Below are 23344 nucleotides of genomic sequence, written 5' to 3'. Positions count from 1 at the left end.
ATTTAATGGAATATTGATTGTTTAGCGATCAAATTTATATTTTAAATACATATGCATATTTTTTGTTAAACAGCAATGGATAGATTTGTAACACGGACACCAACATGGAAAACTTTAAATTATACCTCGATGGCGGCACAATCGTTTGCCCAAAAAAATGTTCCTTTAACAAAAAAGACACTCGTGGATAACAAAAAGAAGCCTCTACAACCGAAGCAATTAAGTGAAGTTTCAGTGCAGCCATATGATTTTGATAAACGTCTTGTTGATTTATTGCCTTCAACAAATCATCAAACAAATGCGGATAATTTCAATGGAAACAGCAACGACAGTGGCTTAAGCAGTGCTTCAAGTATATCACCACAACAGACAGATGATTATGTTCCGGCTTACAATGCCAGTCCCCATAAAAAACTACTTACGCCCAAAAAAAATCACTTGGGTAAGTTTATTATTACAAAGTAATCGGGATATTTTGAAATTTTCTTCATATATTCATTTGATTGAATTATTTTATTTGTTTACGTTTTGAGCTATTTATTCCTTTTGTTTAAATTTGTGTTTTAAAAAATGTGTACAAAATTTGTTGTTTTTACGGGTTTGTATTAATTAAATAAAAAATTATATAAATGGCAACATTATGGCTTTAATTAAGTTGATAGGGCAATGCTTTTTTAAAGAGAACTTCGTATAAATGTCATAATAAAAGAAAGAGCATAATAACGTTGAGCTGTCAATTTTTGCAATTTCTAAATTAAAAATCATTTTCTTTTGTTATTTTTTTTGTGAATAATAAACAAATTTCTAAAGGCGCAAACGATTTTTGATATATATTTTGTAATTATTAGGTAAATTAGCTGATTATATAGATTGTCCTGTTGAAAAGGAAAATGATACATATCTGACAATAACACGTTCGCCAAAAACCCATAAAAAAGTAGTGGAATCTGGCTTGCAAGTGCACAAGACCTTGGAAGCTAATAAAGTGTTGTCAAAACAAGTTCAAGGAACACCTGAAAAGCCTCTACACTCTGCCAGCAGCATGATAATGGCACGTATACAAAGGGATCTTAATAGTCCCTCAGCTGCCGCTAGATTGAAGGCCCTTAGAGCCATGAAGTAAGTTGTAACTAAATTATTGATATTACATATTGTGTAATTGTTAATTACTTCTAGATCTCCCACTAAATCTGCTTATTCACACTTTGACATTCCCGAGGCAGAACAAAGTCTGCATATACCCGAACCTCCTAGTCTACAAGAAATTATGCGCAATATTGTGGTTTATGTTGAAGTACGTTCTGGGGAAGATAATCGCTCGGCCGGAGTACGTAAAGTTATTGAAGCGCTGGGCGCTCGTGTTAATTTAAGTTTAAATCGGTGAGTATTGTTACTAATTACATTCAATTTTGCTAAATATTTCTATAATGTTTCTTTTTACGTTATTTTAGTGATACTACTCATGTGGTTTTTAAAGAGGGCCTTATGTCAACCTTTAAAAAAGCCAAACAAATGAACGTACCAATTGTTTCAATTTTATGGATTGAAGCGTGTAAGAATCAACGTCGAATATGTGATCCCAAAGACTATCCAATTTCAAATTTGGATCGTTATGAAAATCCCGAGTTGTATACAAAAATGAAGGTAAGCTATTTTTGTTATTGTTTATTTTCTATTTGTATTGCTTTTGTAGAAGAAGTGAAAGTGAAAGAAGTATAATAAGAAACAATATTTAGTGTGCTCTTAAATATACTAAGAAAGCAAGTTGGCATTTTAAAATCAGTGTTTAAATTTACATAACTACACAAACTTGGTTTTCCATTAGTGCAAAGTATAACTTTCTTTACGAGTATCAAACGGTGTTATATAGCTCTGTTGTGGTTAAAAGCTATTCCTTGAGGAAAAAACTTATATAGCTGACGCTAAGTTGACAATTTTGGCCTAGCGAGACTCTGGTCATTCCGGAGCGAATATACAATTGTCATGGGAACGGCCATATATTTTAGAATCGTTATAAATGGCGGAGTCGATATTGTCATGTCCATCTGTATGTTGAAATCAACTTCCATTAGCCCCAAATAACTTATATGATACATACTTCAATATATGTGATATAGTCGCCGTTCGATTGTTATTTAAAATTGAGAATATCGGTTCACAAATGGCTGAGATATATACATATAAGCAAGAAAACAACGACTTCTTCAACGACTATTTTTGAACTATTCCTGGACTACCTAATATTGCAAATACCTTTCCAACGACGTATATGATGCCATAGTAATTCGGAAATACAATGTGACAAAATCGGGAAAAATATTTTTTAACCCGTTTTTTTCAGAAAAATTTTTTTTCAAAAAAAATTTAACGTTTTTACCTTTTATAAACGGTGTTTTCTTTCCTTTAAATAGTCCAGATTCTTTTAATTGCAAATAAAAGCGATCAGTAGTTTACAAATTGTTAAAACTTTTTTTTACTCTTTTTCCCTGAAATTCAGATTGAACCTGTTATTTCTGCCAAACTTCAAACTGGTACCGGTTGATAGGTATTTTTATACTGAATAAAAATTCTTTAGTTGTTATGGTGTAAAAAAATCCGATTTTACAATAAATTACATTTTTTGAAGACCCTCTATAGACGGTCTTAGGTGTTAAAGGGTTAAGTCTAACAGCGCCTATGATACACTAACTGCTCTGCAACTCGCTGTTATTATTTATATACACAGTCTTCTAGTAGTTTCATGAATTATCTAACGGACAAAACTAGAATGTTCTATTTCTAGAGCTTTTATCAGCTTTAATGTTACTGTCAGCAGCTTAAACTCTGCGGTTTAGTGCTCACTTTTCTAACTACCTTTTCTATTATCTTTAAAACATAATTTATTGGCAGTTTTTGAACCAGTTCTCGTACGCCCGAATAGGATGAAATTTGGCTTACATGCTTTGACCTGGTGGCAATGCTATATTATGTCCGAAAATTCGTTGTTAATTTCCAAAATGTTTGAAAGCTTTTCATACAAAATCTTACTTAAAAACAAATTATTTATTTTTAATTCTTTTAAAGCAAAACCTTACACCTGCGAAGATTCTATAGACTATATTATGAATAAATATAATTTAATAAAAATCTGTCCCCATATAACATTACAATTTCAACTTTTTCTTACATTAAGAGTAAATTTACACAATAATCTTTCAAGGTCATACAAACTTAACATTTCAAGTACATATATTATGTGATTTACGTCTTCTTCTTTTAAGATTCATTAATGCATCCAGCTACGTTTTGTTTTACAAACGATTACACACGTTAGACATACTAACCAAGCACATACAGAATAGATAATTCGAAACCGAAATTCTACTGATAACAAAATGAAATGTACAAATGTTACAAACTGAGATTTAATTTATATATTTATTACACAAGAATCTCTAATGGGCCATATTTCAAAAGTCTGAACATAAATTTTATTTAGCTAATTTAAAACTAATTTTGAAATATAAAAAAGAAAAAATGAAATATTGTATAGGATTTCAAAACTACATATTTAAGTGGCAATCAAGAAAGAAAACGAAAATATGGCGATAAAAATGGCAACCAAAAAAAACACTCAAGATAAGCAAGGTGTAGGCCGCACAACACCAATAATGAATTGTTTAACTTAAACAAAAAAAGACAAGCAAAAATGTGAAGTTATCTATTTTAAAAACAATTTAGCAAAACTTAAATGTGTCGCTTTTTTAATACCATTTATAAATTTTATTACTCATACTGTGGTGATGAGTAAACAAGCATAATTTTATAAAGAAAAAGTTATTTTGAATGAAGAAATATACAATAAATTTCCCTTAATTATGTTAAGTTTTAATCCTTTTTTGCTTTATAAGAGGGTTACTTGCTAAATTAATTATAAACAGCCAGCCCACAATGTGTCTGGAATTGCACGTAGTCTTTATCATTTGTTGCTCCCTCTATACATCCACATCATGTTGACATTAACATTTCATTAAGATGTCTTTGCTACACATTACTATATCAGAAAATATTAATAATTCTGGTATGGTTGAGTTGAGTTGTGTTGTTTGATTTAATTTGTTTATCGCTCCATGAAAACATACAATTTTCTTGTCAGTTATTATTATTGTTTATATTCTTGGGTAATATTTACAATACTTACATATTTTCATTACAATTCTGAATGCCTAATGATAACATTCTACAACTATCCATCATTATTTTTTTATTGCCCTCGTGCTAGTGAATGAGTGTTCTTGCAGTAGCAGTTTTGTTTTTCTAATTGTTTTACATTCTCTTCTTGATTTCATTATTAATTTAACAAGTTGATAAGAATTCAAAAGTAATTTGTTAGCATTCTGAGGTTTTTTATTAATGTCTTTAACTTTACGTTTTCATTTACGGAAGTTAAAATTTGATTTCAAGTTCAGCTATTTATTTTTGATTTTGAAACATACCTTTCCCTTTTTTTTTTTTTTTTTTTTTTTTTTTGTATAATAAATATTTTATTTATTTTTCTTCAATTTATATAACCAAGCCTTAGGGGCCATTAATGGCTAATAAAAGCTACTAAATAAAATAATTAAATATATTAACTTTTAACAAAAATAGTATAAATAAAAATAGTTAAAAACAAGTAATTACAAAATTATTAACATTTTTTTTTCTTTTATGCAAACATTTAAATAAATATAAATGTATATATAATTTAATAAAAAAAAATAAAAAATATAGTTATCAGACCCTTTTTTAAATCATTATATAATAATAAAACAAAAAAATTATAATGCATGAAAGTGCATATCTTTTAAATTTTGAGGAATAGTTAAAGAGAAGGAGAAAAAATTATAAAATGTGTAATTACATAATTCATTAGTTTTCTTCGAAAGGCATAAGGCGAAGATGAGAAACATCTTAGATCCCTAGGTAGTGTATTCCATATTCTTGATAATCTTATCTGGAATGATCTTTCAAATATTGCGGAATGAAAGAGTGGATATAAAAATTGAGGGTTCCTATCAGAGTTTATCAAATGAAAGTTGTCTACTATATTTTTGTGCAATAATTGCTGGGTTTCTTTGTAAAATGAAAAATGATTTGTTTCCTATATTTATGCAGATTTTATAAATCTTTGTTGTTTCACTTTATTAGCTTTAAAATTGTTTTAGCTATATTTACATTTTTTAATTATTTTATACATTTTAAGACAATAATTTAAAAGCAAAATACATACATAATACATACTTAAAAATAAAATACATTTTTGTATGTGGTTATTAAAGTAAAAGAATATTTTTGAGATTTTGGAATTTGTGGTCATAAAAACTATAGCTAAAGTTGTTAATTAAATGTTTTATATAAAAACGATAAATACAATTTGTAATCTGGCATTTTCACTGCAGCCTGGGAAAAATTTAGCTCAATTAAGCGCTACTGCTTTATTACAATATTTGTTAATGCAAATCAGTGATGCTATTTGTTTTTAGAAATTATACACTTCCTTTTCCCTTGTTTATCAAATATTTTGTTAGTTTTTTTAAGTACACACTACATTTTGAACTTTTTGTTTTAAATATTAAATTTTAATAATAAAATATTCTTTAATATTTGTGCTTTATAAAGTAATAGTTACGAAACTGTTGTTTGTTTTTAAATACATAGTAAGTTTTCAAATAAAATTTAAATTTTCAACTAAAAAAATAATTAAACTAATGATTGTATTAAAATTAGTTTGAAAACAAGATAATATTTGTGTTAGAAAATAATTTAGAGTTCAAGTTAAATGTGATTGTGTTTTGGATTAGTTTGTATTAAAAAGTAAAAAATGATAGTATGTATTTAAAAAAATACTTTTTAAGGAAAAGGTACTTTTTTTAAAAATGTACTTTTTTAAAAAAGGAACTTTTTTTAAAAGGTAAATTTTGAAAAAGGTACTTTTTTAAAAAAAGGTACTTTTTTAAAAAAAGGTACTTTTTTTAAAAAGGTACTTTTTTTTAAAAAGATACTTTTTTTAAAAAGGTACTTTTTTTAAAAGTTTACTTTTTTTAAAAAGTTATTGAATTCATACCTTTGAGAATTCATTCTTTAGGAATTAATTCATTATTGATTCATTCAACTTTTTTTCTTTAATTCAAATTCATTACAAAATAGCTTAATAAAACTATAGAATGATTAAATTGTTCTTCAATTCAAATCTATTACAATTTGTTTCAATTCATTTTGTTAATGATTAAAAACAAAAACAGAACTGAATGAAGAAAAATTCTTTCATTCAATTTGTATTAGATTTGAATTAACAAAAATTGTGCCAATTTTTCTATTCTAATAAATGACTTTGAATGAAGCTAAAGAATTTGTTATGTTGGGAATGGTTATATGGAATGAATTGTTGAAATTTGTAATACTTTAGTAAGATTTTGGTGAATTAAGCTTAAATGTAATTAATTAATTCTTTTTAAAATTCAGATTTAATGTTTGAAAATGTTCATATGTTGAATGCAACATTTGAGTTGTTTTAAAGTTATATTCAAGTCATATAGAACTCGATTCGAAAACGAAAATATTCACATTTGTATATAGTAATACGAAAAAGGTTTATTTTGAATCGAATTTTTCGATTGATACAAATGAAGCGGATTTGTCTACTTTTGTTTAAGTGAGTCTATAGGCTTTTTGAAAACATATCCAAATGTCTTGAGAAATAGCAAAGTATTAAAAATTGTTTGAATAAAATTACTCTTGAATAAACCATTTTATTAAATGTATTTAAAATCCTCTAATATTTTTTTTGTATTTTTGAACACATACTAACTATCCCTTAAAAAAACATCAAAAGCTATTTTACCCTCATATTCCTAATTATATTTTAAATTTATAAAAGGTTTATAAAACAATGTTTCTATGCAAAAATTGTTTTATAAACCTTTGATAAATTTAAAATATGATTATGAATAAGGCCTTAAGTTTAAAAAGATTAATATAACATTTAATTAAGATTGCTATAAATATGTTTAAAAAGCATATTTATATTTATGATTTATTTATAATTTTAAAAAATAAAAAAATGTGTTTAGAGTTTTGTTTAAACTATAAAAATTTATCAACATAAAAAATAAGTAAACATTTTTAAAATAAAATTATTTAAATAGTTTTACAAGCTATTCATTTTAAATTTAACACAAATATTAACTGTTTTCATATTGATTATCTTAGTTAACATCAAATTTACAATTTGATACTCGGGTTTTTGTTTTTTGTCTTAAAACATTAGTTTTGTTTACAACTAATTTCTGTAAAATAGTTTTCATTAATTTTGTGTTATACCTTTAGTTTTATATCACCTCAATATCATCATCAATCATCATGTTTACACATACAACATACATATTACAATTTAAATTAAAAATCTATTAACTGGAAAAGTTTTGTAAATAAAAACTTTTCTAGGAATGGCTAAGTAGCTTAAAGCGGCGTTACATTCTTTCTTCAATAACATGATTATTATGACGCCGCAACAACCCTGTAATAAACATCACGATAGTGTTACTTCCAGACACATCATTATTAGGAAACCAGCTATTGTACCCCAAGTGGCTATGGTGCCATTACCGCTAGCATGAGCCTCGGGCAAAATATCATCGGCCACAATGTAAATCATGGCGCCAGCAGCAAATGACAGAGCATAGGGTAAAATAAGACTGGCAAATGTTACTGCTACAGCGCCCAAAATACCGAAAATAGGCTCTACCATACCCGACAATTGGCCGTACCATAAAGATCTCATGACACTAAAGCCGGCAGCGTGTAGAGGTAAACTAACGGCTAGACCCTCGGGGAAGTTTTGTATGCCTATGCCAATAGCTAAATTGCGGGCAGCCTCAAAGGTGGAGGAGTTGGAAGAGCCTATGGCACCAAAACTAACACCTACAGCCAAACCTTCGGGTATATTGTGTACCGTAATGGCCACCACCAATAACATAATGCGTTTCCATTGAGCCACCGCACTTTCGGCCTTGGCTCTCTCCTCTTCGGTGGCCACATAAGTGTGATTGGTTCGTTCCACATCGATACTAGGCTTCTTGCGACGCCTGGGCTCATTGTGACTGTGCTGTGCACTTAAACAGTCTGAAAAGCTATCCATACTTTTAGCGGCATCCATAACACCACCACCCACACTGTGCTGACTATGTTTCATATCATCCATGGCAATATCAGCCTTATCTTTATTACTCTGCGTCATTTGTATCATCATATTTGACGAGTTTAAGCCCAAATAAGACATTAGTTTATCGCAGCCATAAACAAATATGGCACCCAATAGAAAACCTCCAGAGACGGGCAGAAACGCATAAACGCCATACAAATGGGAATTTTCAGCCATTTCAATGGCTGGCGCCAACAAAGACCAAAACGAGGCAGCAATCATTACGCCCGCAGCGAAACCCAAAGCGGCATCTAGAGATTTACGTTGATTGCCGCGTAGAAATATTACGCAGGCTGCTCCGGCCGCCGTTAGGCCCCATGTTAGTAGAGTGCCCAATAAAGCCTGAGTAACAGGACCGTAGCCAGCAATCATAATGTGTAGTTTATTTGTTTTCTTATTGTGTCTGGCTTGTAGTTGTTTTGTTGATAAACTTTTTATCTGAGTTTATTATAATTATTTTTTTTTTCGTTTTGTGTTAATATTGTGCAAAATATGATGACAATTTAAAGTTTATCTGAAATGTAATAATTTTAAAACAGTTTTTTAATCATACTTTCAAAAAGTGAAGACAATTTATTATTATAAGTGGAAAAAGTTATTTAAAAGAATGCTTTCCCTTGGCAGCGTTTCCTTACAGATTTTAGGCAATAATTGCAAAAAATTATTATTAAATTTCAAGTTCAAAAAAAATTGTCTGTATTTCTGTCATTTATTTTTAAATTAAACGATTTGTCATATGTTTCTTATGTGTGATTTGTTGCAGCCCACTAAACACTTTGCTGTTGCTCTGTCTAGTGTTTCTGTTATAATTTTTGAAAGCTATTTAAATAAATTACAAAATTTTAAGAACTTCCTTAAATCAATAAAGAAATCCCCTTTAATTATGACATTGCAGTTAAAGATAAGTGATAAAAATTTTGTAATTTACTTAAAATAATTAAAATTTTAACAATATCGCGTATTCTTTTCAGATTAAGACTGATAACATTTTAATAGTATGCAAATAATTTTATCGAAGATTAATTTAACTGCACTAAATTTAATTATTTACTACCAGTTTCTGTTATTGTAACAAAACACATGCAAGTGAAACTGGGGGAGACTAATCATTAAAAATTTATGTAATCATAATTGTTGTTAATCAAAATTTTGTGGAGAATTTAATTGTCCTCGTGTTTTCTAGATGATTAATCTCAATATTTTTAAAATAACTTGCCAAAAAGAAAATAATTAAGGATTTAATATAGACACGTTGAATCATATTTTATGTGAACTTTCTAGCCTATGGATGGAAACCGTAAACCTGGTTTCTAATTTTCACTTTCCTCCAAAAAGGAAAAAAGCTAATGAGTATTTTTTTTGTATTGCACACAAAGGTTCGAAAGACAAATTCCTAATTCAATTTTTAAAATCAAATTTAATTTTATCTCTTAACCATTCACTTAAAGAATTCATTACGAATTAATTCATATACTTAATTCCCTAGAACTGCATTCCTTTGAAAATTCATTCTTTATAGAATTAATTACTTATTGTATCATTAAAGTTTTGTTTAATTCAAATCCATTACATAATAGCTAAATATTGTTCAATTCATTTTATAAATCATTAAAAGCTAAACCACAACGAGTAGAAAAAATATTTTCATTCAATTTGTATGAGATTTGAATTAACAAAAAATTAATCATTCAAAGGTTAAATGAATTTTATTATGAACTTTTATTCAACAATGAAAGCCTTCGAATGATGCTAAAGAATTTATTGGGAATGTTGTTATGGAATGATTTGCATGGTTCCTCATTTCACGGACTTTTTCCTTTCCCGTTAGGAAATTAAAAAATCGTTTGATTTCCGGGAATTTGTGAGAAAAACAGGATATCTGCTGCTAGAACCGAAAAGATCTATGGATATAAATTTGGCCATCGAAACGAATCTGAATATTGTAAACTTAAAAAAATTTTCCGTGAAACTTTTCCCGAGAATTTCCCAAAAAAAATATTCACGAGAACTCTCGGGAAAATTTTTCCGCGTACGAACCCTAATGTTAACCCAACTAATATCGTAATCCATGAATCAAATTGGTTTTGCGGCAAGCAAGATGACTTCCGATTTCTTGTAAAATGTATTGCCTTAGTTTTCAGAATTTATAGACCTTCCATAGCCCACTCAAATTTTGAAAGTTAATCTTCTAAATTCTGTAATTCGTCCTTTTTATATGAAATATTTTAAAATATATCCTACAAAAATTTAAATTAATTTTAATATTCTAAAGCTAGAAGTTAGACGATGAATACATTCATCAGAAGCAGAGCTTCAGATTAATTATTTCAATTTGGGCTTAATTTACAAAAATTTTAATTTAGAAATGAATAAAAAATGTTAGCAATTCATTCCCAAAAAAAAACTAATTCTTTAGCCTCATTCAGAGGCTATTATTTGAATTGTTGAATCAATGCATAATGCAATTAATTCATAACAGAATTTATTCAACCTATAAATGATTAAATTTTTGTATGTAATTCAAATCTAATGCAAATAGAATTAAAATATGTTTTCTTCATTAAATTTGTTTCTGTTTAGCTTTTAATCATTTTCAAAATGAATTGAAGAAAATTGTCTTAAACCTTTTTTTGTAAAGATTTGAAATAAAGAAAAAATTATTAATTTAATATAAAAAAGGTAAAAAAAAGAAAAATGTAAAAATTATTATACTTTATTTACAAGTGCTTGACCAGGATTCGTGACTGCAATAGATTTTATTAAGCTATTTTGTAATGGTTTTGAATTAAGAAAAAATTTAATGATTGAATAAGAAATTAATTCTATAGCGAATTAATTCTCAAAGGAATGAATGCACTATGTTTGAAATTTGAAGGAATTTTGCCTGGAAATTCGTAATGAATTCTTTAATGGAATGGTCAATAGAAAAATTTAATTTGATTTTGAAAATTAATTTAACTAATTTAACTAAATAGTTCGAATATAAAATTCTTAAAATATTTAAGGCCGTATTCATAAACGAATTTTAAATTTAAACAACGTTATAAAATCAAATTTTGTATGGAAATTTTGCTTTAAAACATTGTTTAAATTTAAAATTTTTTTATGAATACGGGGCTTAGAATTTTATTCGAGTTTTTTTTGTTTTTTAGATTTAATAAATAATAATTTATTGGGAAATAACAATTACGCAATTATTATTCAGCTTGAGTATTTAAAGTTATAAATATAATGTGCCAGTCATTTTTGACTGTAATTAATTATTAAAATTAAAAGCAAAATATGAATGAACACTATAATACAGATTTGATGTTTAAATAGAAAAGGGATTAAAATGATGTTGAATTTGAAAAGTTTTTGAATAATAAAATTATAGATAAAAATACCTAAAGAAAATTAAAAATTTAAATAAACATTTAGATAAATTTACCTAAATGTTACTTTCCTACAAGCAGTATTTTTTTAATGATATGAAGTTTAAAAAAACTCCTAAAATTAGAATTATTTGTTAATTCAATAAAAAATTGAATAATGAAATAAAACCAAACTGTCTTTGCAATAAAATTCATATCCCATATCATATGACGGATCTTAGCCTTAAAATATGTATTCACTTTCATTTTAAATTGAAAAAAGGCATTCAATTAAGAACATTCAATTTAAGATTGATTAAATTGTAAACAATTGCCATAAAAATTCAACGTCATTGCCCTTAAAAAAAAACCAAGTAATCGACAACAATATTTATCTCCATCACAATTAAATTCAGCTTTTATTATTTTCCTTCCATTAAAGAAAATAAACAAAATAGCAAAATAAATATTCCTACATACATATTTATTAGTGACGTCTTCTAAATGTGGTCACAAGTTTGCTTAAAAGGAAGTTGGATAAAAATTGTTTATGCCGGATTACATACTCGTGCTTTCTTTTTCTTTAATACTTGCTGTCCTATTTTTACGCCCTTTCAATCGTCAAAGGGAACGAACTAACACCACAAGAGAGAAGCATTCTATTCAATAACTCGTTTAAGTGACATTGTTTTGTATGTACATAGCTTTTTTAAATATTTACCTTAATGTGTTGGTTGGTTGATTGGCTTGGAGCAGATGAAATTGCCACGTTCCTAATCTTCTTGTATTTATGGCAGATAATATATAAAAAATATTTAGTAAAATTGTAGAATAAACGTACTTGAATACAAAACAATGAGATAATGAGTGTATGATCTCAATATAAAAAAAACAACGGCCGCCGCACAATAAATATTATAGTAGATACTTTACAGCAACAATAACAACAATTAATTAAAGAAGAAGAGAACTTCCACTTGGTGCACAACAAAATAAATGTTTTCTTTTTATTTTAATATAATGTAGGTTGTAGTTTTACAAAAACATCTGCTGCTTACTTCTTTCTTCTTTAACAAAATAATAGATTTATTTTATTATTTTCATACAATATTTAACATTTTGTTTTGTTTATTTGCTTAAAATTAACGCCCTTTTTATTTATTTCTTAAATCTTTTTTGTGTTATTAAGCAAAAATATTTAATTTATGATAAATTTTTCGTCTTATTGTATTGTTTTCTTTTATTTTATTTATTTATTTGTATTCTTTACACCATAAATATTTTACACTCGTCTTCTCATCTTTTTTTAACTTCGTCACGATTTACTGAATAATAAAAAAGCGCTTTTTAAAGAAGTAATTTTGTACGATTCTTGTTATTTTATTTTATTTATTTGTGTATTTTTTTTTTGTTAACACCACCACCAGCAGTAATTCGTTCATTCGTTTTAAACAATCCACTCCACTACTGATTCTCTACTCAACTAACGACGACATTGAATTGTTAGTACTGTCAGAAGATTTGCTCTGCTGGTGTTGCTCTTTTATACTTAACTTTTCCGTTGAGTTTTACTTTTAATTTTAATTTATGTTCTTTTTTATTTCTATTTATTTTGTGCTCTCTTATTCATTTGATTTCGTATTATTATTTCTACACGCTTTTCATCATACATTATAAAATACTCATGCCTTTTTGTTCTTATCAGCAAGTATCTGCTGCTGGGCTGTTTGTTCTCTTAGCTTTTCGTATTTTAAAGTTTTCATTTCATACAGTGCTACCAGATTTTGAGGGAATTTAGGATAACAATTGGGAGATTTTTTTTTGAACTCCATTAGTGACAATGGTATATATAAGTTTGTAATTTCTACATTTTTCATTTGCGACCCCACAAAGTATATTCTGGATTGTTATAGATAGCAGAGTCGATATAGCCATGTCCGTCTGACCTTTATGTTGCCTAATAGATATTTCAAAAGCCTTTGCAACGACGTAAATAACACCATAGTAAATTGGACCTACAATGGGTCAAAATCGGGAAAAATATTTTTTAACCGAATTTTTTTTTTCACCAAAGGTTTTTTTTTTCGCTAAATATAAAAAAAAAATTTAATTTAAAACAATTCGAAAAAAAATTTCCAAAAAAAATTTTCACCAAAAGTTTTTTTCGGTAAATATTAAAAAAAAAATTTAAAACAATTTGAAAAAAAAAATTTCCAAAAAATTAAAAAACAACTTTGGAAAAAAAATAAATTTTGCTTAACTAAAAATATTTAAAATTTTTATTTTGAAGTATAATTTGGTGAAGGGTATATAAGATTCGACATCTTACTTGTTCAACATAGTCTCCATTGAGCTCTATGCACTTTCTCCAATTTTTGTTATCTCTTCTAAAAAATAAGAATGAGACATTTCATCAGGTTTGGAAATAAGTAATAGTTAATCGGGGCTAAATCCGGAGAATACAGCGGAAGAAGAAGCTTTTCGTAGCCTGCACATGTGTGTACCCTTTTGCACACCCGATTGTGGGCAAAAGCGGCAACCATCTTGTGGAAAGCTTTCTCATACCCAAGTGATCATTCCAAATGGAAACCACTGAGCCATGTTGTACGTGCTTGTACGGCCACAACGATTCAGTAAAGCACTTTTTACCATTGAAATTGATGGTGCAGAGTTCCCATAGTATTTATCAATATTACCCCCATTTTGTCAATCTCTGGTTATTTTTTATTGTGACGATAAACTGACAGTTCTCACACAAAAAAAATGTTAATTGGAAGTTTATCGTTGCGAAAAACGATAATCAGATATTGAGAAAATGTGGGATAGTCTTTATTTGAGTGATGTTTTTATTTCGCAAAAAATAATGCATAATGAGCAAACGAAATTCACTTTTTTCCATTTTGTCCTTAAGTCACGCTGTAGTCTGCCATCAATGGCTGTCAAACACAAACTAAATGGCGCTGCTTGTTCAAATTTTGAGAGGAGTCAACTGACAGATCGGAAAACAGAGAAATTACTAACGGATTGACAAACTTATAAATTAACTTATAAATTCCCTTACTACTAATGGTGTAGGGTATAAAAATATACATTTCTTAAGAATTTTTTTGTATTTTTCCCTATTAATTGAATATTTGGAAAAGTTTCCATTGTATTGTCAATCTTTACTTACCTATTTGGTGTTGCATCTCTAGAAACTTAACTTATTTATACCAATTCTTAACTGAAATTATCATAAACGTTTCGCCTATGTATTTTCTGCCACTTTGAACATTCGCTTCATCATAAATGTCTTAAAATACTGTTCGAATAACTCGATCAAAATTAATGTATATCTTTTAATAAACTGAGAATTATGAGAAACATTTTGGGGCATAACAAGGATGTATGTATTCTGGCAGCTCTTAATCTTTTTCAAGATACTAGTATCATCCAAACAATATTGTATTTATACTTACCAAAAATTTAATTTTTTCTTTAAGCATTATTTATGGTTAATTACTTAATATGTTTACATACATTTTCAAAATGTTTTCAGCTGAAATCATGTGAAATAAATCATTTTTACTCTTACTAAGCAATAATTTTTTTTGGAGTGTAGCTCTATTCACAAAGAGAGTATTGTTTTTATTATTTAAAAATTGAGATAGTAGTAGAGTTTATTAGTAGTTGTGGTAGTTATACCAGCGTCACCAAAGTAAACAAATACGAATCGCAATACTAAAACAAACGTAACGATTATTTGGGCACGTAGTGTCAGTGTAAACATGCCATCATTTTTAAACTCTGTCGCCCTATCAGGTTAGAATGTACATTCATCTAACGAAGATTTTGATGCAATGACTAGACACTACTCTTGTTGAGATTTATGTCTAGATTTTTTAATGATATCATATGTATTACTAAGTTTATCAATTTAAGGTTTTCTTCAATGAAAAATAAAATTAAAATTAGTTTTCTTTCAAAAAGTTACAACATTTTTGAAATTTTTATCGAATAAAATTCGATTTTTTTAACTAATAAAATTCGTGTTCGAATTTATATTCGAAAAAAACTAAAATTTTTTCGAATAATTTTATTCGATTAAATTTGAATCTACTAAAATCTTTAAATATTAATTTAGTTTATATTTTGTATTCGAATAAATCTCGTTTTTTTCATTTAAACACAAAATATAAACTAAATTAATATTTACACATTTTAGTAGAATATAGTAATTCGCCGGTTTTTTATCGAATAAAATTATTCGAAAAAATTTGGATTTTCTTTTTCGAATAAAAATATATAACAGATTATGGCCAATAAGCTAGGTTGTTGAAAAAATAATAAATAAATAAAAAAATATTTTAGATTAAAAACCCGAATTTTATTCGTTAAAAAATCGAATTTTATTGGATAAAAATTTCAAGAATAACATAAGTTTTTGAAAGTAAACTAATTTAAACTAAATTAATAAAAACGGACGATTTTGTTTTGATGAGAAACGGATTTCTAGAAACAAAACTTTAAATTCTACGATTCATTCATTAGCTTTAATACGATATCAAAAATAATCTAAACTGAATAACAGTTCTAAAGTTATTAACATAACAGTTTTACTTTAGGTATGAAGTTCAAATTTTGTATGGCCATGTTAAAGGTTCAAAAATTATTTTTCTTATCGAAATTTTTCTTGATAAACGTTATGAATTTCAAACATCCTATTTAAATACTTCCTTAAATAGTTCCATTTATTTCATATCAACTTTTTGTTTCAATTTCAGCGTGTCAAGTGTATGCAACCTGACTCCGAGTGCAATAAGCGAGTACGTGCCAAAGCTGGTGGTACACCAAAAGACACCTCACCCACCCAAAAGACTCCTGGTAATCTCAAGAAGACTTCCACACTTATCGGTGGTACACCAACTAGTTCAAAAAATAAAAAGAAGACTGATATAAGCCAATTCTTTAAGAAATTGGAAAAGCCAACGTCGACAGATGGCGGCGTTAATGGCTCCACAATCACACCAGAATCACCGGCAACCCAACTATTAAATCGCATTCATTCCGAATGTTATACGCCATTGACTGAATTCAAAAAGAAAACCGCCACAGAGGAAAATAACAATCTGCAAGACTATAATGAAGAGAGTCGTGATGGTAGTGACAATTCCCCTAATGTTCAAGTTGGTGTGAAAAAGGCATTGAATTTCATGCAGGAGGATACCAATTTCATTACGACAAGAGGTAGACGTAATAGTATGTTGGTGCAACAAAAATCTATTGTGGAAGCATCATCACCCTTACCCACGAAACGTCAAAGTACAAGAAGACATAGTGTAACGTCATCTTGTGAAATAGAAACAACCACTAACTCTCTAAATACAATGGCGATTTCTGTAACACCCAGTAAATCTACTAGACGTCGTAGTTCTTTACATACCCTCAAAGACATGTCGATTATTGCAGAAACTCCCAGTAAAGTTTATAACATAGAGCCCATATTAGAGGAAACTAACGAACCAGACAACGAACAAATTGAACTCCCTCCTAAATCGGTTACTAAAAGACGCACTTTGTATGCGGCCAAGACAATGGACCAAACAGAATTATTGAAATCCGAAACTAAAACAAAATCTACACGCAGACGTACTCTATATGCCTGTCAAACAATGGAAACTTCTGAAATTAAAGAAGTGGTAAATAAGCAGCTGACCAATGTCTCTGTCAGACGAAGGACTTGTTATTCTCATAAGTCACTAGAGCAAACAGAAATTGCGGAAACAACTGAAGCGGCAAATATGCCTCACAAAAAGTCAGTGGTAAACAGCAAGAGTTTAGAGTTAACAAATGAAGTTGAAATGAATACACCATCTACAGCCAAAGCTAATAAACCCTCAAATCGTCGCAGAACTTTATATGGAGGACAAAATATCGACATCACCAATAGTCCCAATATTACTGCTAGCAGCAGCATTTGTGTAACACCCACCAGCTTCCAAACGGGTAAAGTAGCTAGCTCTACTCTTTTGGAAGATAGCGACAACCGAAGCAAATTGGTGGCCACTCCACCGGCTGATGCAATAACTGGTAAATTATTGGAAGAAACGGAACAGTGTGCCACTCCTCTTGTATTTAGTTCTACCAGGCAGCCCATCAATAAAAGACGCACTCTATTCGATGTATCTATGGATATTATAACACAACGTTTACAATGTATTAATCAGTCGGCTAGGCGTTCATTGGCCCCACCCACACCTTCAGCAGATGTGATTAATACCCTGGAAAAACCCATAAATACGCCAATAGACATTAAAAACTCGGGCAATTTTCAATCTTCTACTGAGTCCCTAAATGAATGCACAAATAGTAATGAAAGCTTGGCTCTCGGCGTTACCCCCGAAGCCAATATCTTGAAAAAGAAACGTAAACTCTTTATGCCAAACGATATGATGGTTACTCCACCGCCAGCTGCTATAGCTACTAACCGGGCTGCAGTAGAAGCATCTGAGGATTCGGATAAGTTAGTCACACCTATATCCATTAGTGCTTCCAGCAATTCGGTAACAAAACGTCGTAGAACCTTAATGCCCATATCTCAGCCTCCACCAACCACAAATGTAACACTTAAGGACTCAACCACTAGCACGTCCAGTACACCAAGTGCCAGAAAACGCCGCAGTACCTTGGATTTTGAACAAATAAAAAATATTAAAACAAAAACCATTAATACCACTAAAGAGTCCTCTTCAGCTGCATCTAGCACCAATAGCCAAAACAGCCAGGAACGTATTAAAGCAAAAAAGCCTGCCGTATTAGTATACACAAATATGCATCAACAACAAATCGATGTGATACGTGAGGTTGGTACAACTACTACTCCTAACAAAAAACGTTAGAGCATGTAATAATTGTTTCTCGTTTCCTGATCCTAGCTAATTTAATAGATGTACACAAACATAATTGTTTTTTTTTTTATTAAAAAAATACATACATCTTACACGTACATACCTACAAGATCCCGATCACATCTTGAGCACCTCCTAACCATAACTAAAGCTCTAGTTAAAATGTATATAAAGTTTTAATTTCCGTTTTTTTATTTTGTTTATATAGTTTGTTTATTGCTATTATTTTTCTCTTTTGAATTCTAGTTGAAGTTAATTTTTCTTACAAACAATTTAAAAAAGTCTTTTAGCTTCTTTGTTAATCAATTTTTTACTTTTTATTTTACATAAATATTTTTTCATTAGATATTTTTTGTTTCACATATTTTTTGTTCTAGTTTTTATATCCTCACGGTCTTATTAGTAATAACATTATTCATAAATTTTTAAATTAACCAAAGTACATAATTTCCATACAAAAAAATTTGTTTTATAAACCTTTGCTAAATTAAATTCTTCTTTATTGAATAAGTCCCTTAATTGTGAATTATAGAAATTGTTTAAGCTTAATAATAATTTTGAATATAATAAAGTTTGTAAAGAATTCATTTATAGCATTGTTCCATACTTAGAATGTACTACATACTATATTTTATTTCATTTTTGAACTTCTTTTGTTTTTCAATAAAATATTTACACTACGTCTTTGTGTTAAATTTCCTTTATTAAAGCAAATGTTGTTGTTAATGCTGTAGGTTTGTTATTACTTAAGAATGGCATGATATACAAACCCCCTTTTGCAACTTAAATGTGTTCATATGCAGCTAGAAATTGATTTATGATTACTAGTTCAATCTGATATTGTTTCTATGTACACTTATGGAAATCAATAAGTATTCGCACGTATGTTTACGAATGCGAGAATTAGGCCCCAGTTGTAGGAACCTTATGGTATCTAAACAGCTAACACTGTTGATTTCTTAGCATTCCATTACCAAAAGTTAAATTTTTTTTACCGATATAGTCATAAAAACAGTTACCTCTAAATACGGTTACTATATAAATCTACTTTTAAATTTTTGGTTTCAATAATTGAATTTATTTAAATCTTCGGAATTTAAAATGTAATAGTATAATACTACAGCTTGATTAATTAATTTTGTAAACTTTATTAATATTTTTTTAACCGATTTTTTTTTTTATAAAATTAAAAAAAAAAAAATAATAAAATAAAAAAGAAATCTTGAAAAAATGTTTTTGCTATAAAATTTTCTTCACTAATTAAAATTAAAAAAAAAATTTCTTTAACTAAAAATATTTAAAAATTTTATTTTCCCAATAAAATTTAAGCACTTGAACATTTTGTTGGAATTTGACTTGAATCCAAATGTAATTATGTTTTAAACTTGAAAAATATTAAATATTTTTCAAACAAAAACATATGGCTTGAATTTATGTTTCCTTTTTACTGGAGAATGCTATTGAAATTAAGTGTAATACAACTGTAATTAAATTGCTTTGAAATAATTCAAGGCTTGAATTACACTTGCTTTCAACTTGAATAAATAAATTATAAATAATAAATTAAATGAAATAAAGTGTAATTCAATTGCTTGACTATAATTCAAGGCTTGAATTACATACACTTGCTTTCAACTTGAATTCCAGTAAAAATGCTTATCGTTTATGATAAAACTAGATTATCAAAAAATACATTTAGTCAATTCACAAGGTCTCTTCTCATAATTTCATATTGTCAAAATGTTCATATATTTCACTGCTGGTTGGTTACTATAACACAATAAACAGCACAAATTATAGTATTTTTGGAAATTTTTTGCTTGAAAGGCAATAACAACATTTTCAAACCACCTTTCTTAAAATAATTACTAAATTAAATGGAATCTGAATAAGCTGAAACATACAGGCATGTCACACATTTCGTTCGGAATGGTTTCAATTCCATAGTTTTTATTCCGATCGATTTCGTTTTTAATAAATAAAATATTTAATAATTCTGTATTTCTGATTTTAATTTGATTGCTTTTTTTATATTAAAACAAAAGTGAAGTTTTTAGTACAGATATTGAATAAAATTTTAAGAAAAACAAATAATTACAAACAAATATCAATTCCACTTTGTAAGTGGTTTCACTCCGAAAGAAATGTTCGTTTTACTTTTTGTGTAGAAGCAAATTACGGAATTAATTCCACTTTCGATCGGAATGGAATTCTGTGACAGGCCTGATAATTACAAACAAATATCAATTCCACTTTGAAAACTGTAAGTGGTTTCATTCCGAAAGAAATGTTCGTTTTACTTTTTGTGTAGAAGCAAATTACGGAATTAATTCCACTTTCGATCGGAATGGAATTCTGTGACAGGCCTGATAATTTGAAAAAATACATATCTACGGAATCGAAACTACTTTGAATAAAATGTGTAATATTCTTGTAAACTTTTTCTTGAGTGTTTACGAAATCCAAAAAATTTAGGATTTTCCTAATCAGCCCAATCATGAATAAAAAATTCCGCGGGAGTTTGTTCCCCGGGAGTGTTTTCCCATTGAATTTGAATAGGAAATATGAGAAAAGGGAAAAAACTCACGCGGAATTTTTATTCATAATTGGGCTGAATATGTATTTCATAAAAAATATGTAATATCAACCAAAAGTGTATTTTGTGAAGTTGCACAATTCCTGTTACATTTTTAAGAAAATTTGTCGCGCAGTAACAAACTTTTTTTCACAACTCTTTTGCAAGAAAAATACACAGTTTCGGAAATGGGAGCTTATAATTAAAATATCTATTGAGACTAGCATGATGTTAAATTTTCTTTACACACGAACAATTTAGCAATCGACAATTGGCTATAATCGTAAGTGGTCAATAATTTTTTGTCAATTTACTTACGGTGGGAGGAAAATTTGTGTCGAGTGTTTTAATATCCTCTCACCAGTGGTTGTGTAGGATATAATTATGTATTTATGGTATTGTATAATATAAAAAATAATATTTTTTTATTTTCCATATTTTTTACGCAATTTATTTAGTGCTAGACGAATATTTGTTTACGTTACTTAAATATTCCATATTTTTTTTGCGTGCCTAAAAGTAGACTTTAGTTTTTAATGATTTATTTTATATTAATGACTGTTATTTGTATTTACAGCAGTTAAATTTTAACTATATTATTATTATTTCTATATTATTGTTGTTTGTATCTAAAGTGTGCAAATTTGTTTAGTTTTTTTACATCAACCTCCACTAATTTATGCATTTATGTAAATTAATATCATTTATTGATCCCTATTAATTTGATATCATTTGTTTCTTTTTGTACTATTTAAAGGCCGTTAACAAATTGGGTGTATTTACCCTTGAAAGTAGTGTAACTGATACCACCACTCACCTGGTAAGTTTAGAGCCAAGAAGAACTTTAAATTTACTTCGAGCTTTGACCCGTGGTCTATGGATTTTGGAATATTCTTGGATTTTAGATTCACTTAAGGCTGGCAAATGGATGCTTGAAGAACCCCATGAATTGCGAGATTTCTCCAGAGCAATAGAGGTACATACAATAAATGCAATTTGTTATACAATAAAAAAAAAAACTTATAAAATAAAATTTTTATTTAATCATCTAGATATGTCGCTCAGAACGACAGGCTTTTGGTAACAGTTATAAATGCGATCTTTTCCATAAATTTGGTGCATTCTATATATCCTCGCAATGTTGTCCCATTAGTAAGGAAAATATGCGTGAATTGATAACGTTGTGCGGTGGCCGTATTGTTAATGCTCGTCAAAAAGCTCGTTACATTATTGGTGATGCTAATAGAAACTTGGAAGATAAATTCTATTTAACCCCATATTGGGTGTTAGATAGTATTACTCAGATGCAGTTAATGAAAGTAAACAAATACATGTACCCGCTACCATATGGTAGGTCAGCATCTCAGCCACTGCCATTGAATAGGAATACCTAGGAGCTTTATAAAAGATTATGATTTACCCCAAATGTTAAATTGTTATTTTGTAGTTTTTATTTTATATTTTTATTCAATTTTTACATAATTAATTTACTAAAATAGTAAATGTCTATTTTATTATTTCCTTTTATTTTTTAATATTGTTTCCTTTTAATAGTTTAAGTTTTTATTAGACAAATAACTGTGGGCAATTAAGTCAGGATGACAAAATTTATGTAATTTGTATATGTAAAAATATTAAATTTTCGATTTACAAAAATTTGTTTTCAGGCGTAGGGTACTATAAATAGTACTTATTAACTTGAAATTTTCTTAACTGTAATTTTATTAAATTGTATCACTTATCATATTTCCATCACTCCAAAGAACAACTTCGAAAGCTAATTTTTTTTACTTCCAAAAAAAGTCAATTCAAAAGCAACCCCCAATGTTCATAATCATTTATTAAATTTATAAAAGGTTTACAACACAAAATTTGTTTTATAAATCTTTGATAAATTTAAATATTGATTATGAATATGGGGGTAAATATTTTTCAGATGACAGTAAATTATACATCTTTAATACTTATCTGGAAGTTATTTCTTTGCTGTGAAATGGAATTGAAAAAATCATTTACATAAAATTACTACATATTTTATTTTTTTAAATAAAGCTTTTGTAAACTGTATATTTTATTGTTTTTGATTATTTCTTTTATGGTTTTCTTAATTATAAAGATGTTGTTCGAGAAGCTCATGTAAATTTGAACAAATATTTCTATTAAATCGAGCTGGCCGATGGGGAGAACTACGTAAATTGATTAAATTGCATTTTCGCATCGAATTATTTTCACACATCTATGAAAATTTAAGAAACAAAAATCGAATGAGCTGTATTCGGCTATCCTGATTCTTATATACCCTTCAAAG

The 23344-nt window shown here is 28.3% G+C and overlaps 3 protein-coding genes across 4 annotated transcripts in view; 1 reads left to right on the top strand and 2 right to left on the bottom strand.

The window, feature by feature from the left end:
- The window catches only part of LOC135962060 (uncharacterized), a 586654-nt gene that overhangs the window by 385740 nt on the left and 177570 nt on the right, over window positions 1–23344 (bottom strand). The window lies entirely within an intron of this gene.
- On the top strand, window positions 24–23103 carry MCPH1 (Microcephalin). 2 transcript variants are annotated; one of them, XM_065512209.1, is made up of 7 exons: window positions 24–442; window positions 849–1119; window positions 1177–1380; window positions 1452–1644; window positions 16338–18416; window positions 21794–22012; window positions 22089–23103. In XM_065512209.1, the coding sequence occupies exons 1-7, from the start codon at window positions 76–78 to the stop codon at window positions 22428–22430; spliced, it is 3675 nt and encodes a 1224-aa protein (XP_065368281.1). In that variant the 5' UTR covers window positions 24–75; the 3' UTR covers window positions 22431–23103. The 2 variants fall into 2 exon arrangements, with proteins under 2 accessions (XP_065368281.1, XP_065368282.1); XM_065512210.1 differs by lacking the exon at window positions 24–442 and adding an exon at window positions 530–598.
- Window positions 6751–12755, bottom strand: Zip48C (Zinc/iron regulated transporter-related protein 48C). The gene is made up of 2 exons (XM_065511789.1): window positions 12296–12755; window positions 6751–8735 (listed from the first exon to the last, which is right to left on the bottom strand). Exon 2 carries the CDS (start codon window positions 8591–8593, stop codon window positions 7550–7552), a length of 1044 nt encoding a protein of 347 aa, XP_065367861.1. The 5' UTR covers window positions 8594–8735; window positions 12296–12755; the 3' UTR covers window positions 6751–7549.

Source organism: Calliphora vicina, chromosome 5 (assembly GCF_958450345.1).
Source record: "Calliphora vicina chromosome 5, idCalVici1.1, whole genome shotgun sequence".
Classification (NCBI taxonomy): domain Eukaryota; kingdom Metazoa; phylum Arthropoda; class Insecta; order Diptera; family Calliphoridae; genus Calliphora; species Calliphora vicina.
This window is presented reverse-complemented; position numbering and strand designations above follow the sequence as displayed.